The sequence below is a fragment of the Strongylocentrotus purpuratus genome, unplaced genomic scaffold (genome assembly GCF_000002235.5).
Source record: "Strongylocentrotus purpuratus isolate Spur 01 unplaced genomic scaffold, Spur_5.0 spur5_scaffold_20, whole genome shotgun sequence".
Classification (NCBI taxonomy): Eukaryota; Metazoa; Echinodermata; class Echinoidea; order Camarodonta; family Strongylocentrotidae; genus Strongylocentrotus; species Strongylocentrotus purpuratus.
In genome coordinates, this window is record NW_022145606.1 from 33,003,754 (window position 1) to 33,024,449 (window position 20,696).

General features: G+C 37.5%; 1 protein-coding gene across 1 annotated transcript; it reads left to right on the top strand.

The window, feature by feature from the left end:
* The first annotated feature begins 1,464 nt into the window (after positions 1-1,464).
* Positions 1,465-4,293, top strand: LOC583177 (26S proteasome non-ATPase regulatory subunit 10-like). The gene is made up of 3 exons (XM_783101.1): positions 1,465-2,274; positions 2,728-2,857; positions 4,205-4,293. The coding sequence occupies exons 1-3, from the start codon at positions 1,465-1,467 to the stop codon at positions 4,291-4,293; spliced, it is 1,029 nt and encodes a 342-aa protein (XP_788194.1).
* Positions 4,294-20,696: the final 16,403 nt, after the last annotated feature.

Genomic DNA, 20,696 nt, shown 5'->3' on the forward strand with positions numbered 1-20,696 from the left:
GATCACTGGCAGGTGGTTATCTCATCAAATCAGCTCTCAACTAAAGAAAAGGGGCATCATGGGGGATCAATGGGTACCGCTTAGGCATTGTTGGCTGTATAGAGGGCACAAGTAGATATAAGAAGTGCCTGATCATTCTACCAATCAGAGGCCCGGGTTTTTATAGCCGTGAATAATTGTTAGTAATATCGCTGTTAAACAGCAACTATGTTCCTGTTCTTTACATCAAAGTGGTCAAATTGCACGTAGTTATATAATATTACACATTTGACAATTATGCTTCAAGGATCTAATTGAAACGTTTCATTTTCAACTTTAATATCTGAATATAGGAGGCTCAGTGAATAATATCACAAGGAGATAAAGTGTGTTATATGCCCTATCTATGTCAATAGAATAATATCATCGTTATTTCAAATGTAAATATTCAAGCAAGGTGTTTAAACAACTTACGGTTTCACCTTTGTACCCCTTTCCCAGAAAAATGAACCTTATCCAAACAATGCACATCCATGATATATCGAAATCAACTTGGCAGCTTATGGCACCATTGCATGGTTGGTGAACGGACCCCTAGCTATTATTGATGAAGAGAAAAATAAATAACGAGAGAGATAGAGAGAGAGAGAGAGAGAGAGAATAAAGAGAGAGGGTGAGACAGAAAGAATGATAGAGATAAAGGGAGAGAAAGAGAGAGAGAGAGAGAAAGAGAGATAGAGGGGATGGAGAGAGGTAGAGAGAAAGAGAAATAGAGAAAGAGGGGAGAGATAGAGAGATATAGAGAGGGAGAGAAAGAAAGAGAGAGAGGGAGAGAGATGAAAGATAAATTGAGAGAAAGAGAAAGAGAGGGAGAGAGAAATAGAGAGAGATAGATAGAGAAAGAGAGCGGAATGAAGAGAGAAAGATAGCGAAGGACAGAAAGGGGAGGCTTTAGTGCACGAAACCGACAGCAATACAACTATTTTTTCTTTGTTACGTCGGTCTTGTGGACCTTTTCGAATTGTATCTTGTTTTAGATTTCTCATGCATTTCTTTATTTGTATCGGCCTTGTTGTTGTTGTTGTTGTGATCAATGGCGTTTCCATCGTCATTGGATGATTTTCGCTCGTGGGCCGTTTGTCTAATTTAAATGAGCCTAAGAGTAACATAGAAAAGGAACGGGGAAGGCAATGTAAACAGAAAGTGATTGCAACCGTTCCACACGGCCACCCCACTTGTCAGCGTTGTTTTTATTCCCATGTTAAAGTCCGCCACACTATCCCATCCCGCCTGCCATGACGTTAGCACCCCCTCATTTTATGGAATCGTGCTACCCCATGCACGCAACCGATGTACTATCTAAGTGCAGTTCTACAATTAACCTTTGAGCTACATGATGGGACACGTACATTGCAACATTAACAGTAGCAACTTTTGTCGTATAGGTGTAGGTTCGAATCTCCCGAGCTAAGCTCCTTAAACAAAATGGCGGAAAATGTCTTATCCTGGATCTTAGACAAGGGTGCCAGTATCCTGTCAGACGACAAAGAAGACAAGTCCGACGTCTTACTAAACGCAATTAAAGATGGCGACCTCAACATTGTTACTATACTCATCGGCGTTGTTTCAGACATGAACAAAATGAAATTTGAAGGAGAGTCGCTTCTGAGCGTAGCAGTTTCCAGTGGACACGCTAGTATAGTAAAACTCGTTGTCAGCAAAGGAGCAGATGTTGAGGGCATTGATGATGATGGTCTGACGCCGTTGCATGTAGCTTGCAGAGAGGGTCATCTCGAGATTGTTCAGTTTCTCTTCGCTAAAGGAGGGGATATCAATCGACAAACCTTCGACGGGATGACCCCACTTGCAATGGCGACCAAACGAGGCCATGTTGAGGTTCTGAAGTACCTTATCAGCAAAGGTGTGGAGATTGAGAGGTCCGACAAAAAAGGCTGCCCACCACTCATCTGGGCGTGTTGCCGAGGGCATCTATCCACGGTTAACTATCTCCTTCATGTGGGTGCAGATGTCAATGCCGCCGAAAAACGCGGCTGGACAGCCCTGCATTTTTCCATCTATTACGATAGTCTTGATGTCATCAAGAGTCTTTTATCTGCAGGAGCTGATCTCAACTGGTTAGATAAAGACGGGACAACGCCACTTCATGTTGCCTGCTACAACTATCGCACTCAAATTCTGAAGTATCTGCTGAGCAAAGGAGCTGATCTTCAGAAGGCAGAGCTTGATGGTACAACTTCACTTCATTCCGGGTCTGCTAAAGGACATTATAATGTTGTCAGTATCATCTTACAGCAAAAAGAGGTAGTGTATACAAACTGGGCTCTTTAGATATTTCCATGCAAAAGTTAATGTCAAAAGTATTTCTATTTTCTGGATTTTTATTTTCATTTTTAAATCACAGGTTGACCCTCACCCTAAATTGTTTTTACGTGATTTTCCTTTCTCTTTACACCTTAGACAGATGCTCATTTTAGAGAAAAAAGAGAGAAGTTTGATGATTGTGAAGCACTAACTGCTTCCTTTATCAACCAGAATTCATTCTCTCATCTATCAATAGTCTGACTTTAAACAAGTTATTTACAGTTGGAAATATACTTTTATAGTAATCCTAAATGAAGAAATTTACAGTAGTGGGGGAGTTAGAAGTCTCTTTCAGTAGATCAAACTTGATGCATTATATTTAAAAGGTATCGTTCCTATTTTCTTGACCATTGCAATTCTGTACAGGGTGGAGAGCTCGTGAACAGACCAGATGCAAGAGGTGAAACACCCCTTCATGTCGCCACCTCTAATGGATTCACGTCGATCATTGATATCCTTGTTTCTCGAGGAGGAAGTCACCAAAGAACTTTCAAAGGTACGATGATATCAAAACTACAAGAACTTTGACTACTTGCCGAAGAATGGCGTGATACTTCTTCAGAATGGTCATGTATCGATCATAATGTTTCAAGTATTACCCTAAAGTGTTCTTATGAATAGAATTTATCTTCATAATTTCGGTGCAGTTGTAGCGATGGCAGTTGTTAAGTAAGGCCTATTATAGCTGGCTTTTCGTGTTCATTTCATAAAATGAAATCAGATAAAAAAAACGGGGATGTACAGATTATCTTGCCAAACAATTTTCAATTTCTCCAATATCTTTTTCTTCCTTTACCTTGGTCCTTCCTTTTCTGTTTCTCTCGCTCTCTCTCTATTTAAATTGGTTTGTTTAAGTGGAAGCACCGGCGTGAACTGGTTAAGGATCCTGGCAGGTCCGAGGTTCGGTCCTTGCTCGGTGCGCTTACATGGTGTTGTCCCCACACTACTTCCTCTCCACCCAGTTTTACATTGCAATGCTGGAGCAATGTTAATTGCAGGTCCCCAGGAATAACAACAATTAAATTTTTTATTGATCTAATTCTATTCATTTCTTTAGCTGATGGCTGTACATTCGAAGGATGCCCTTGGGCCAGCCCAGGCCCTGGTCAAACATTTGATTGGGAAGGGCGCCGACGTCAACATAGCCGACAAGGCTGAAAAGAATCCACTTGAATATCTCTCACTCGAGATGGCAAATTTAATGATCAGGTACATAGAGACATTTTTTCAAAATCTCGTTCATCAAGTGATTATAAACAGATTTATCTTAAGTACCACCTCTTTTCCTTTCACACACATTTCTCATGAATGATATGAGGTCCAAAAAAAAAAGTTTTCAAGAATAAACACTCAATTACTTTGTATACTATTAATCATTTACTTTATAATTTCGTGAGAATAAACGATACAGTATGTATGCGCAATGCCAATGATTTTCCTTTGCCAGATGGCATTTACCATGGGATCGCTTTACCATAGGGTTCAAAATTATTCATGTTTTCATTGTAATATCAATCTATATAGGTCTATGTGTTAAGAATATGTTTATGCTTCTCAAGATCAGAAATGGATAACTCTAACAAGCTTTGGTGTCGCACATAGCAACCCTTCTGGGTCTTTATATGCTGATCTGGGCCCCGTCTTACAAAGAGTTGCGACTGATCCAAATCAATCGCAAGTCCTTCAATCAATCGCAAGTTTGAAGTCTCGTATCTCTGATGTACATAGTTGCGATTGATATCAACCCTTTGTGAGAAAGAGCTCTGCTCTCACATCGGCATTTGTGGCAAAGGAAAAGTTACTGTCGATGTATCTAGTTTCTTTTGTATTGCTCTTACTACAGTAAAGAGCCAACAGAGAGCCATGCACTCGGAGGACGCCAACTTGGAGGTGCTTCAAATGATGCTGACGGCAGAGAAGATAGCAAGGTAGATTCGAAAACCCATCTTTTAGAATCGCCATCTCCTACCTCCGAAGAGATCCTACACCACTTGGCCGAAAGAATCCCAAATGACAAAGTCATGACTTTGGGTCTAAAATTAAAGCTCGACCGTGCCACGATTGCCCGCTACGAATATACGAACGTTAAGGGTACCATAGTAACTTCCAAAGGTACCCAAGAAATGTTGTATGATTGGTTTAATGCCACGAGAAGCGCAGAAGCGTTCCCGATACTCAGAAAAGCACTTGAGAAATCGGAGCTGGTGAGACTGGCAGAGAAATATATGTAGCATTTTGAATCATGCTGCACTAAAACCGAGATTTATGCAGAACATATATACCAATAGTTCATGTTTGCGAGTGCATCAGAGAATATGCACTGCACGCAGGTTAAGGTTATTGCAAAATTGATTGGATAGTTAGTAATTCTTTGATTTAAAAAAATATATATTTGGATGCCCCTGTGGATGTATTATACGCACCAAAAATGTTAGCACCTAAAGAAATTCTGCTTTCTAGAAATTGAATGATCAACAATTTACCGTGCTCCCGGTAAATTTATAATATTTCATATAGCGTCTAAGGCCATTCCATGGTAGCTGCGACTATGAAAATCTCAGAATATGCAATTCTTATATGAAGTTTCCAACCGGGAGTGGCAAATCGGTCGATTGTAGTCAATAAACATTGTTTTAAAGCTTAAGTAATATCAGTCTTAAGAGGGAGCTATACAACATAAAGAGTTTATTTTACAACTTACAATTTCATCACAATCATTGAATATTGTAAAATCGCATATCTTTCCAATATGTTCATTTAAACCAAATTAATGATCCCATATCAAAACTTTGTATTACCTTTAAGTCACAATCATAATGAACGAGGTGTGTCGTGTTCATTCCGGCTCAATTAGTCTACCGAGTGCGGTGCATAATCGCTGATGCACGAGCTTCACACCATTAAGTATTTGTTTTATACAAACAGTTTGACAATAATATTAAAGTCGAGGAGTAAGCACCAAACCCGATCAGAATGCAAAGTGCTGCACGGTCTTGGAGACCGCCTTTTTCTTTTTTGAAGAATATCACAAAAGCGCAGCCTAACAGTACAATGCTTGTCTCATTGTCTATGCCATTTGAAACTGCATACGCGCATCTTAACCGTGTATTATCTCTCCTAGCCGTGGGTTATCACATTTTTCAAGAAAGATTGGTGCACGGTCACGTGTTGTCATTTGGCCAGTTACATTCTAGAATACGTGTCTATAAACGTAAATAAAGACACTTCGCACAATATGTACAACGTATCAGCAAAAGGATATCACCAATAACAATTGTGGTGTTAGGCCTTGCCGCTTTATAATATGTTTCATTTGTACCAACACAAAATTACGAAGAGTAATATTTTAATGTCCTGTAACCCCGTATGACCCTAAATGAATTTTAATCGAAGATTATGATAAACTATGCATAATGAGAAGTTCTTCTCATTGCAACCTTACATACGTTAATTGTGAACATCGAATGAGCTTTATAGAACACCTATTACCTATCATTTAAAACTATACGTAATCAACTAGCTAGTTATATGTTTTTCAGCAGTTCCTAAATGTGCTTCTTAATTATAGCATTTCTGTATAAATTCGGACAATGTAAGAAAGTAAATGTGTTGTTTTCAATGGCGTAGTATCAGTGGATACTGGTGCACCCCCCCCCCTATCGAGTGATGACGATTTTTTTTCTTTCTTTAAAAAGGGGGAGAAAAGAGATAAAGAGATGGGAGAATGGGGACAACTTCCCGAACCGCCCGCGGTTCAGCAGCCTTGCACTCAGAGCAAGACCGGTGCCCGTTCCCCTACCCCATCGTTCCAATGGCCCCTACATGGGAAAATTCACGCTACTCCACTGGTTGTTTCAACGAATCAAACCCTTTTTACCCCAGTGTAATGCCAGGTTGGAAAGAAGGGCCATTTGGGGAAATTACAAATGTTATAATTGCTATCTTGTCACATTATCCAGTTCATCTTCAGGCACAGACTGTCACCTGACACTAAGAAATAATCCAGTGAAGTCTTGAGCTGATTCTAATTCTGTCAGTTTGTGGTTGTGATAGGAGCAGCTACAGTATATGGCCTATTGATTGTGGTCCCTGTGTAGTATCCTTGATCAGACCCAATGCATTACGACTGACTAGGATTTGGGGTTGGGATTGAAAAATAAATGAAAGTTATGAAAGGAAGTATACTTTATCTATCAAGAAAAAACGTTATCGTAACAACTATTTCATGAAAACATGTAAGCAAAATTATTCTAACTTTAACGGCAGAATTTTAATGAAAAAACTCTTGTATATAGATTTTGTTGTACCGATATGGTATTATAAAATCATTGTTTTCGTCCTTGGCTTACTAGATGTTTATTCCAACACACATATCTGTCACAATTGCCAATTTTTAGAGGTAAAACAAATATCTTTGTTTTACATTGCATAGAACATTTTAATTCTTTTAGTTGTTAATGAAAGATAGATATTTGTCATACAGGGGTCGTGTAAAAACATAAATGTATGTGCAAAGATTGTGTCTCTCGTGCATGTTTCATTCAGAAAAATTCTTTAGACAATAATTGTAGATTTTTTTCAGATTTGTGTAAGTACAAAGCAAATAGGAGGTGACCAAGCAAAATACATCACAATGTTGTCCATGATTGCAAATGTAAAAATGTATAACTTTTCTGTTGGTATCATTTATTATATCGGATTTTTATAAATAAACGTCGACTGATCTGTTTCTCCACTTTCTCTTTTCCTACCACAGCTAACTTAGGGTGAAATTTTTTCTTTAGTGTGCATAGATAGAGAGAGAGAGAGAGAGAGAGAGCGATAAAATAGTATAAAAAGAAAGTGTAGTTTGCTACTTATGTTAACCCATTTACCGTTAAAAAAAAATGAAAATTAACAATGAACTAAAGAGTGACGACAATGTTTACAAATATTTAAAAGCAAAATTTAATAATTCTATAAGTAACCTTTTATAATCAAACATTATAGTCGCCTGTAAGTCATGATAAATCGTTATGAAGCAAAAGAAATTATACAAATAGGTCATGCAATAATTCCTAAGTATAAACTTTGTAAAAGCAAAAGTAAAACACTTTTACAAAAAATACAAAAATGGGCACCCGATATGCTATACAGCGCTACAGATTTGACCGCTTAGATATGACTGGGGTAATAATGATGGAGCGCTGGAAGTGTCACGGCGTGATTAACATGAACGCTATTATCATTATTATCATTAGTATTATTACTATTATTATCATTAGTATTTTTATCATTATTATTATTGTTATTACCATTATAATTTTTCTCTAAGTTAAACTAACCAGATTGAAGTTTAACTTGTACATGGTCATTCATACAAATATTTATATGAAATATTTACAAAGATAAATGTACAAAGTTAATTTCCATAGAAAAAGGGGGGTTCGATTCCGGTTTAGGGGCGTCCCTTATATGTTTTACTTAACACATCATGAATACCAGAACTAATGCAACCCCTTCATGTAGGGATATATGCCCCAGTAAAACAAGTTCAAAATGTTGCATAAACAAAGAAAGAAAAAAAAAAGCAAACATGTTAATGAGGTTTTCACGAAACCATTCTTATCAGTGCAAGTTCGCGGACAAGACATTGAAATGCGTTTTAAATTTGATACACGTTTCAATAGGATGTCGGTAATGTTGTACTTGCGACTATCTCGCTAAACGACACCAGGGTGCATGTTGTATATTTCACTCATTAACAGATGAGAAACGAGAAACTAATGACAAACTTGTATGCCATTGTCCGACCATTCGCCGACGGAAATGGCGATCAGCATTGGGTCTTGCACTATTTAAATATTTGGCAACTTTCACAGGAAGCCCAAGATCCCGAGGCCAATATGGCCATCACTTAGACAAATTATTATTATGGCTAATTACTCTCGCTCGGAAGAACAAGTAGGCCTAATCAAACAAATGTCAATCAGACAAAACTTCGGAAAACCAAGCACGTTTGAATACGCCGAAAACGCCATATAACGCACGATGAACATCGAACCCCCAACGATAAAGATGAGGCAATGTGTACACAAAAAAGGCTTCTGGAAAATCTTGGAAGGTCAACCTGTTGTTGATACAGGCCCCGTGGGACAAAAAAGTCTTGAATTTCCTTAAATTATATGTCATATAAATAACTAATTGACAAACATTTCAAGTAAATATATCCACATCATTTTTGATATGTTCAACAACAGGGCGAGAATGCAAGATTAATCCCATTCCTTGCTTTTAACGACTGAGGGCTTTATCGTTCATCGATCGTTACATGCCATTTTCGGCGTATTTACCAGCGCTCGGTTTTACAAAATTGTGTCTTACTGAATTGGTTTGGTACATGTTTAATGGTTTAAAATGTTGTGCACGAGGTGTAAGGCTTTCTCGAAGTCCGAACAAATCACTGACGTAATCTGCATGGATCTTGACTATTCTGTACCTCGATGCAAGGTTCATCTAACCACATCCACTCATACGTTGATCTTGGGACTACACTTATTATCGCCTTGCATGAGGAGCAAGATGGCGGCCGAGTAACCTCATGTTCATTGACGAATAAGCCTATCCTTGATAAAGGAGTTCAGTCCACACGATCTCAACTTCTTTCAGAAAAATCAACCCAAGGCAACTCCGATAGCCTTGTGCGTTACCTAGCGAATAAGACAATGCGACATTAACTATTATTTAACCAGGAGGTGTTTCACAAAGATCCTAAGTCAAACTTAACTCTAAGTTGGACTTACAAATTATGGAGAGCCATTTGTAGCCTTAAAATTAATATATTAAAAAGTGAAATTTCAAGTATTTTAGACATTTTATAAATTCCACATCAAGAACAAGAAATCTCCCAAGATAATAAAAAAATATGAAAGATTTGAATCAACATGTTATGCCTTTAAAACTAACTTTTACAAAATATTTGTAATGATGGTAACGGCTTTCCATAATTGTTAAGTCCAACTTAGAGATAAGTTCAACTTAGGACCTTTGTGAAACACCCCCAGAACATGATTTCTATGAGATGTACATGTAAAATAGGATATTGAAATTGCCCTTCAGTTGATTTTTTCCTCAAAAATAGCTGCGATCGTGTTAGTGGCATTCTACCCAAAATGCACCTCGCCCCATGATGACGAAACAGAGTGCGTGTCCAAATAACTACCATCCCCTACATCCGGGTTAGTAGGGGCTTTGTTTTTTGCTTTGTATTCGATGATGAAATATACGAGCATTATGATGCAGATGACGAGCATGATGATTCCGATGATGACGCCCGCTAACACAGCTCTCCTTGCACTTCCGTAAAAAAAAAAAATCAAACACACACACACACTCTCTCTGTCTCTCCCTCTTCAACGCACCCACACCCTACGCGCTTCAGTGTCAACCGAGTACTCATTATATACACACATCAGTATTTTATTATATGTTTGGGGGCACACAATGTTTGTATGAATATAACATCCCGAGGACGATCTGGAAATCTATCGCCCAACCGAGGACCTAATGTTCCTCTGCACATATCATAATAAATGTAGTTCCTTTATGAAAGGGTCTCTGATTCTAAACATTTTTTTTTAACCGAAGGCGTCCTCGGTTTGTAAGTGTTCGTCAAAAAAATTGAATTTAATTTATTAATTTCACTTGCTCGAATGTAAACAGGAGAGAAAAAAGAGAATGTTACATCTAGAAATAATATTGTAAAGAATGCTATAGCTTAGTTACATTATTAACAACTAAATAAGTTTGACAGTTTGAAAATAATTGAAAGTCAGATCATTTATATTTGACTTGTGAAAATAAGGGCTTATTAAAAAGCGTGGCATGTAATGGAAAGGCCCTCTTTAAACTTAAGTACGTCTCAATATAAGTTTGCTAAGATATTATTAATATTCATCAATTAAGTATAAAGCTGAGTGTGATTTGCTTTAATTTTTAACAAAAGAAAATTACGAGGACAAGACACAAGGGTAAAAGAAAATAGATGAATAAAGGTATAAACACAGTGAAGAAAGTTGAAAGCTATAGTTAGTAAAGGAAATAAAGTAAAAACCCACCCACAAACCCCAGCAAACAAACACACACACGCACACACACCCCAAACCTACCTACAGCCATCGTAGACATACCTGAATTGATTTGATGAGAGCGACTATACCGATAGGCAGGCAGCAGAAAAGCACCCACACACACTCCCCCAAGACATGCACACGCACACCCGCACAAACATAAACACGCACACACACCCCAGTCCCACTTACAGCTAGGGTAGACATACCTGAATTGATTTGATGAGAGCGACTATACCGATAGGCAGGTAGCGGAATATAGTGACAAAAAGATCGAAGAAGAGATGATCGGTCGGCATTGCCTGGGTGTTTCTTAACATTTCCACCAAAGAGGGCGACTCGAATAGAAACATAAACATGAATATTATAACTTCAAGCTAGTGTGTTTATTACCTGTCAATGTTAGATATCCTGAAGAGTAATATGGTATTCACATATTTGAGTATTTACGAAATAGCAAAATGGAGATATGCTGCAGGGCGATGTGCATTCTTTTAGCACATCTACCCCCCTCCCCCCCAAAAAAAAAATATATATATATATATACATACACTGTCGCTCATAATTTGCATTAATATATTTGTTTGTCTAATGTTGCCAATAAACTGATATCACTCTTTAATATTTGCAAATCACAACATTTAAGGGACTGCTAGCTATTCCCCATCTTTATAGGCCTCTTTGAAGAGCATTTACACTCAATGCAAATGCAAGACTATATGAACTTATCCATATTTATCCTAATTAAATTCGACAAAATTAATGCCTAGATTGAATAATGTACATTTGATAACAATTTCATGTTACTGTATTTTGAAATAAAGTTTTGTTATTTCCAAGAATGTTCTTTATCATTTTATATTATCTTGTTTATTATGCGCTCACCACAATCATTCATAATTTTGTAATATCAAAAGTATGTCGATAATCAAAGATTTTCCCTCATCGGAAATATGAATGTGAAGTTAAATCATAAATAAAAGCATGAAACTAGAGAGAATGAGTAAAGAGAGAGGGGAAATGTTAATGCGAAAGAGTGGATAAAGAAATAACAAGAAAGGAAAATATATTCTACATAGTATAGCAGTGTTATTTTATTGCTGATGAAAATACATAAATATTTGGTAATACTCGGGGGAGAGGGGGGGCGGAAAGCTACGGGGGCACGTCCCCCCCCCCCCCGCCCCCCCAAAAAAAAAACAATTCATGCTTATAGTGAAAAATACACCCACTCCTGCGTACAACTCAATCATTGACCTCGGATACGTACGTTAACGTACGCGTACGTCAGTTCGTAAAACCCAAATATGCGGTTTTATCACACACTAAGCGGCGCGCAGGAATCTACGTCGGTTCGTAAAATAAAAACGTGCGCGTGATCCTGGATTTGTGGTTTTACGAAGTGACGCGCAAGTTTGGACGGTCCTATTTCATAGAAAAAGAGTTTTTTCCCGAAGCAACGCATACAATAAATCGTCATATTACATTACGGTTATGTTCTGGTTTCTTCAACAGTGTTAAGTTACTTCAGAGCCATCTATACATAGATTCCTGTACATACATATTTTCCCAATCAATGTGGCTCTGAAGGGATTTGTACAGGTGCGCCATCTACGTCGCCCCATAGAGATAACTCTTCTTAGCTCTTATCATGCCACAGGGCTAATCCCCATTGTGCCAAGCCCCAAATCCCTCCGTGCCAAGTTTATGTTGAGATAATCTGATTAACGCCATGGTTCTATGAATGGCCAGTGCAAAATACACAGCACAGTCCAATGAACATGAACAATAACTGCTATTACGAATACGGGCTTGCACGCACAAGGCACTGAAGCAATGGCTTTCTCGTATGTACAAAGCACTATAACGGTAGCGTGCATGCAGCCTCATGGCATGCCATGAGTAAAATGGAAAATGACCCTTTTGTTTAAGTTCATAATGATAAAAGGCTAAAGAATACACATTTGAGTTGATACTAATATCAAACTTACCTTCCATCTTCATGTAAGGCCAAATAACAAAAAATAAGTTTTTTTCGTCCCCGCCCACCTCCTTTTTGGCCACCGTCTCCTTTAAAAAAAAATACTATTTACTAGTCAGAAGAAAAAGAAATTATTCAAAGAGCCTGTGATATAAAATAAGTTTAAACAGCTTCTAAAGTGATATAATCATTTGTTTTGTCATACATTGCATCAGTATACTCACATAGCACAATATAAGTAAATAAATAGTCTTGGCCAGCTATAATTAGCAAAGAGAAAAAAATTCAAAAAAATTGCAAAATAGTAAATAGTAATGCCCTGCATCCTCCTTTACAAAAAAGGAGAAGCACGCTATTTTTTTTAATTGGCCTAATGAAAGAGAATAAAAAATACAAAGACAATATTTTGATCAAATGTTATATCATGACTTTTACCATACAGTAAGTTTTGTTTGTTTGTTTGTAGTTGTGTAGTCTGTAGTAGTTTTATTTCTAAACTTTTACCCGTTTGATTTTATGTCTGGTCTTTATGGCATGTGTATTTGTATTTGTATTTTGTATTGTATCAATAATATCTTAAATGTTTAATATTTCAGGCCTTATGTTCATTTTGATCTAGTTTTTAATTTGTTTCAGTTTTTTTCTTCTTCAATCTCTTATGGTATGTTGTGTATATAATTTTTTTGTTTTCTACAATGTATTCTATCTTTGTGTAAATCTTTGTTTGTACAGGGCTCTTTTGTAAAGCAGGCCTTTGGCACTGGAAAGACTACCCTGTTTTTTAAATAAATCAATAAATCAAGGTAGAAAGCATTTCATGAATGATAAAGATGTTCGGAGGGGTTCATAAGGTTTGGGGTCGTCTATTTTCCTCATCGAACGGTTTGAAACCGTTGCATGCGTACATAATCTGTTTACATATCGCTCCCTCGCCGCTCCCCCAATCACACACTCACTTCTAAAACCATCAAAGAATGACAATATTGGTCACATATATTTAGTTTCAATTTGTATTACATGTAGTCATCGTACTAGTAGTAAACACCAATATCGTAGATTAAATACGGACCACCTAGGCATTTCCGATAGAACTGGAGCTGACTCATTTTTTCTAGCCTTTTAGCCTTTTTTTTTTTTTTTTTTTTTGGATGTATCCCACCGCTGTCGACATGCAGTGTACATGTCACTCTAATTTATATCCAGCATCAGAATGTGAGCATAATGTAATTTGACGATTAATTGTATGAGTTGCTTCGGGAAACGTAAGTATCAATATATCTGTTTGTTTCCTGTTCAAATGAGTTTCAATATGATATAAAATATCACCTTTTTTTTCTTTCTTTTGTTGTATTGAAAAATATTTGTTATTGATATAAAGTATTATATACCCTGCCTTCTTTTCGAGGTACTTTGGGAACTCCATTTGTAGCATTTGATTCGGGAATGCGCCCCTGCGCCCCTCAGCAAATAGCACTATTGGAATCGCCTCTTGCCCAAAGTTTCAACCAGAACCTCTTATAGGCTAGGAAAGATATAACATTTTTGAGGTAAACGTCAAACAAATTGCAATAACAATTTTGTCACTGCAATGCATTTTAGTGAGGTCCTCTAAATGGCTAAATGAAAAGTCCAAAAAATTCAAGTAGTGGAAGTGTCCCTAATTTGCATAAATCCAATATGGCCGCTATTTCGAGGATTTTCACATAGATTTTGTCATATTTTTCAACTTGTATAGGGTGTTGTGGCACTAAAGGAGCAGGAAAAGTGTTCTGCTGTACATTTTGCATCAACTAAAATACTCATAGAAACTAATCCCCCGCACACCCACACCCACACAATCCAACGTGTAATTTATGCTCAATTTATCACCTTAGCAGATGATGTTATTTCATTATGCACTAGACAAATATCATGTCATTTTAATTATATTGAAAAAACTAAAACAAACATATTCAGAAAAAATTGTCCTTATGAGTATCCGTACAAACACAAGAGCTGTTGGTAGGGCTATGTAGAGGTATAGCCTGTACCTTCCATTAGCCTCATGGTCATTGGAATTACAAGTTTTTCTCAGTGCAACAGTTTACTTAATTTTAGAGAGGTGACAAACAGAAGCATACATTGCATGCTAATGGCTCATCACAGTGCAAGTATCCATATTACTGCGGTATTGTGCTCTCTAGTCACTATTTTTGTCAAATATTCAACTAAGTTAGACCTGTAAGCTTTTATTGTGTGATATTCATGATGCCTAATTCATAGTCCTTCAATGTAAAACTTTAGAGTAGAACACCCAATAACACTAGTTTCATTATAATATCGATGGAAAGCTTATAATGTGCAAAATACAAAAAAAAAATTAAATTAAGATATCAGAACCCACTAAGGCAAAATAACTAATCAAAGTTTGTCTCTACACCTCCACTTCATCTAAGGTCATTCAGAGGCCAAGTAAGCCTGTAATTCATGACGCCACAGAATGTACACCTTTCTTGATCGCCGATCTATGCAGTGCTACAAAAGACAAGCCTAAACATGAGCCTAGCTACATCAATAAGAAGGGGGCTTTAGTTGTTGATGTGGTACTGGTTGTGCTATTAACGTAGTTGTAGTAGGGATATGCATACAAATAAATGATACTTGGTCCCAAAATGTGTCTGGAAGACTTGCATCTGTCAATGATCTTGCCGCAGTTGATGCAGTATACCATAAACAATGCATAGGGAAGTTTAAATCTAAAAAACAAATACCAATGGTATACTTTGTGAGCACAAGCACTTCCAAAAAGGCTAAAACTGGCCGACCTAAAGATGAGGTGGAATTGACTGCATTGTTAAAAGTAGTTAAGCTCCTGGAGGAAAATGATGAGGAACAAAAAACAGTAGTTGATTTTGTTACTAAGATGCAAGAGTATTTGCTGGATACACATCTTGATGCCTACAGTGGGGTATACATGAACAGGAAAATACAGGGGCACTTCGGTGAGAGGATTGTATAGTTGAACGGAAAGCATGACGTAGTTACATTTCGTAGCACAGTTAGTGCTATTATGTATGAATTCCACAAGCAGCCAAAGAACAACACACCAAAGCAAGAGAAATGAGGATCATAAAGACTGCTGCCTCACCGTATACAAAATGACGTCAAGTTATTAAAAGAAACTAAAAGAAACTTGCAAGTGACGCGTTTACCCAACTCCTGCTGAAATGTCGTCTACCCCTGCTGTACTTGCATTTCCACAGATTCCCTGCAACTGATATTGAGGAACAAGTTTGTTGGCCAAAAGGTAAATTGTGATGCTGGCATCTAATGGGCAAGCCATAATGCACGCAATACGTCCAAGGGTTCTACTTGCCCCCTTTTCAGCTTGGACTTGGATTACAAATGCATCATCAATTCTCATCTCGCTTACTGATCGACACACTGCATGCGCAATGCTTCTAATGCTCTTATCCGGTGATTAAGAAATATGAAGGAAGTGTGGCAACATAATATCGACACTCCTGATGGATCAGGTATTTTCCACAGATGGGCACTTTGCTACCAAAACCCCAGGGATAAAGTACTGTAAGCCTGTACCTAGATAAACGGTATCCGATGAGGACCTTGCTACTGTTGGAAGTATCAACATTGAATACTTCAAGGCATCTACAACGTACTGTACAACCTCTGGTTTACCAGCCGATTGTAAATCGGGGACCAGAAGATCCAACATTTGACCTTGATGTGTTGTTGAAGACATCTTTACTACTGCGGTCCCCAAGGCCTTCATAGGTCCGGAACGTTACAGATAATAAAAACAAAGGCAAGTACCTTGATCAGTCATCTTTTTTTGTTTTACCCCATGATTGACATGAATCCTAGTGATCCATCCTGTTTTTACTACACTCTGCGTTTTGTTTGTGCCCATGCTAAACAGTATAATACTATACACCTGTTTTGACTTTTGATCAGCTGCTATGGTGGAAGGCACTCACAATAATCAGGAGCCAGCCAAGTGACAGTGACTGAAGTAGTGTAAGCCTTATATGCTGGGTGGAAAGGAGATGTCTAGAGCTGCATGTGCGGGGCCATTTACTCGTTGATGCTGCTCGAAATACAATGCTGATAGCAGACTTGTATATTGAACATCTGTCAACGAGAAAAAACAACCTTCGGAAGCTCCTATAGTGATCACTATAGGAACTTCCAGAGGTTGTTCAGCACCAAGGTGTTCCATGTGGAGTAGTTAATTTCGGGGAACAGCCCACTTAAGTCCCCACTCGAACAACTACTAACGGACAGCATCTTCCTGTTCTTAATTGTGATGTAGCGATTGAGGAAGAGCAGATTCCTGGAATTAATTGTGATGCAGCAGAAGTTTAAAGCCACAGTTCTTGTCGTTGATGACACAAACCTGCACATCTTGCTGATCTTCTACGCTGATTTGAATGCAAAGGACTTCTTTTTTTGCACCTGAGCCCAAGGCAAACTCCAAGAAGAACCGAACATAGAATATCAAACAGCTGAAGGAAACTGTAGGAAGTAGTGTGTGTGACTACTTTCTCTTTGACATGTGCTTCTGAGCTGCGATACAACGTCTCGCATATTTGTACTAGGGAATGGCGTGGCACTAAAGAAAATCATGAAGAATGACGACTTCTGTGAGCTTGCCATGGTATTTAGTCAGCCGGCATCAGACCTGAAGGAGACCATTATTCCAGCTGGAGAGAAGGCACTTGTATGCCTGTTTGGTGATGACTCAATAGAAGATTGCGTAAAGGTATCACCAATCTTATCTGCCTTAGAAGCAAAGACTTTGCAGCCAACTTCAGCAGCAGGAAAGTTCCACAGTCTGCGTGTGTACTATCATATATTTGAATGGAAAGGAATGGCAGACAGCCTGACATCAGGAAACTGAGTTGGCAGGTCATGGATGGGAAGTATCTTCCAATAAAAACTGATAAAAGACCAACACCCGCATCACTCCTAAAGGTCATCAGATGTGGATGCAAGAAAGACTGTGCAGCCAAGAAATGCACGTGCCGGATTGTCGTGGCACTAGTTGCAGCAACTAACCACCATTTTAGGCCTACCTAGAACTTGATGATACTACTGATCAGCATAAATGTATGTGTGTTGAAGACTACCAACTCTAATCAACTTAAAATACGTATACTAAACTATAGGCCTCATGATCTGCATCCTGTTATAAGAACTGCACTGGGATTGTAAACCAACATAAACATATTATAGCTGCTCTGAAATGCACTGTAAGGTGAGAATCAACACAACATTTATGCAAATTAACCCACTTAAACAAAAATGTATGTGTATGCAAATTAAAGAACCTAATTATGATACATTTGAAATATAACAATATTTTTAAAATATGACTAAGTGTTGTCGCAATTATTCTGAATGCAACAAAGGACAAGGAATATAATTATAATAAATTATCTACAAAAATGTTTAATTTAGCGGCCATTTTAAATTTAAGCAAATTAAAACACTAAACCAGACATATGAAACCTTGTGCAAACAACAAAATTCTTGGAAATAACATTTTAGACTTTCAAAGTACACTAAAAGTATGCTAAAAGGTATGTATGGTGAATATTTTGACTAAATCTAGGAGAGAACCTTAGAATTGGCGGCCATTTTGGATTTATGTAAATTAGACACAATTAATCCACAACACGGATAATGTAAGGTACAGGCTGTACCCCTACATTTCCCTACCAACAGCTCGGGTGCTTGTACGGATACTCATAAGGGCAAGTTTTTTTAAAATTTTGTTTGTCTTATTTTTTTTCGGTATAAAATGACATGATATTTGTCTCGTGCATAATGAATTAACATCATCTGCTAAGGTGATAAATCAAGCATACATTACAAGTTGGATTGTGTGGGTGTGGGTGTACGGGGGACTTGTTTCAGGTGTGTGATGTACCTGCAGTATATGGGTATTTTAGTTGATACAAAATGTACAGCAGATCACTTTTCCTACTTCTTTAGTGCCACAACAGCCAGTAAATTTCACACCATGTTTAGTTCGGCCAGTTTTAACCGTTTTGGAAGTGCTTGTGCTCACAGAGTATACCATTGGTATTTGTTTTTTAGTTTTAAAGTTCACCATGCATAGTTTATGGTAATACTGCATCAACTGCGGGAAGATCATTGACAGACGCAATATTTTTGTTTTAGTTTTTTCAATATAAAATGACATGATATTTGTCTAGTGCATAATGAAATAACATCATCTGCTAAGGTAATAAATTGAGCATAAATTACATTGTGTGGGTTTGGGTGTGCGGGGGGGGGGGGATTTGTTTCAGATGTGTGATGTACCTGTAGTATATGGGTATTTTAGTTGATACAAAATGTACAGAAGATCACTTTTCCTACTACTTTAGTTCCACAACAGCCTATACAAGCTGACAAATATGACAAAATCTATGTGAAAATCCTCGAAAAAGCGGCCATATTAGATTTATGCAAATCAGGGACACTTCCATTACTTGGATTTTGTTGGACTTTTAGTATGTCATTTTGGGGACCTCACTGAAATGCATTGCAGTGAAAAATATGTTATTGCAATTTGTTTTACCTCAAAACACAATATTCCTAGCCTATAAAGACAGTATATATTTGTATAATGTCATCTGCCTTCATCATCTGCCGTATGTACACACGTTGAATATGTGCCATTCCATTTACTACAAAGCCCTACCCCTCGCAATTTGCACAACAGTAGATGAACGATTACATTTTGCATTAAACGTATGTAGATTCTTTTTACGGGCACTTCACGCATAATCCAGGAACCCCACATTTGGTAGCAAAACACACACACTTCCCGTTTGCATATGCATTTGTGTAACGATATCGATTTGTAAGGAGAGGAAACAAGGGTATAGGAGAAGGTCACGGTCATTACAATGAGATCAGCTATACATTGTTGATATTTTTGACCGCCATCTCAGATAAGCCCATCTACCGTGTTAAACCAAGCCCATCAAAAGTTATTTATTAACCGTTTTATTATTTCATTATATTTAATCTATTTTATCTTATTGCTTGTTTGTTCGATTGTGGTTGTTTCTTTTTCTTTTTCTTTTTCGGATAGAGTATAGTTTTATTGAAATACAATAATAATAATAATACATAACATTTATTAGGCGCTTAATACTGATGTTTCTAAGCGCACAGTGTTCTGATTAAGAGAAGACTATAACCCGTAGAATTAAATTAGAAGAAAAAGCAAAAATACAAAAGTAACATAGATAAGGTAAGAAAAACGATAGTGATTATCTTCAAACTATGCTTGAAAAGGAAATCGAATAGACAATTATGCTTCAAGGATCCAATTGAAACATTTCCTGTTTTCACCTTCAATATCTGAATATTAATACATACAACTTAAGGAGGCTCAGTGGATAATATCACAAGGAGAAAAATTGTGCTACATGTACATGCCCTATATATGCATAATATTATGTCAATAGCATATTAAAGTTCAATATTTCAACTGCAAATATTCAAGCCAAGTCCTATTCACACAACTACGGTGTCGACTTTGTACCATATTCTATCAATAAACAGTCACGATGTATATTGAAATATAGTTTATGACACCATTGCTGAAACGGTACTCCAAACCAAATGATGATTACATACATAAATATTGAGAGAAAGAGAGAGAGAGAGAGAGAGAAAAAGAGAAATATATAGAGAGAAATAGATAGAGATAGGGAGAAAGAGAGAGAGAGAGAGAGAGAAAGAGACAGAGAGGGAGGGGGTGTAGATCGATGACATATCTAAGTGCAGTTCTACAATTAGGCTTGGAGCTACATGTTGGGACACGTATGCGTATATAGCACCGTATACGCCTAGGAATGAATTTCTGGATCTAATTTCCTTTCTCTTGAACAAGGGTGCCAGCATCCTGTGGGACGACAAAGATGAAAAGTCTGGCGTCTTGCTAAACGTAATTTTACATGGCGATCTTAACATTGTTACTATACTTATCGGCGTTGTCTAGGACACGAACAAAATTAAATTGAAGGAGAGTAGCTTCTAAACATAGCAGCGTTCAGTGGACACGCCAGTATAGAAAACTCGTTGTCAGCAAAGGAGCAGATATTAAGGCCATTGGTGATGATGGTCGGACACCATTGCATGTATCTTACAGAGAGGGTCATCTAGAGATTGTTCAGTTTTTCTTTTCTAAAGGACGGGGCATCAATCGCCAAACCTTTGACGGG

Coding starts and splice junctions, on each gene's coding strand:
- LOC583177 (XM_783101.1), top strand. CDS start 1,465: ATGGCGGAAAATGTCTTATCCTGGATCTTAGACAAGGGTGCCAGTATC. Junction 2,275..2,727: donor CTAAAGGACATTATAATGTT/GTCAGTATCATC, acceptor AATTCTGTACAG/GGTGGAGAGCTCGTGAACAG. Junction 2,858..4,204: donor TCACCAAAGAACTTTCAAAG/GTACGATGATAT, acceptor CTCTTACTACAG/TAAAGAGCCAACAGAGAGCC.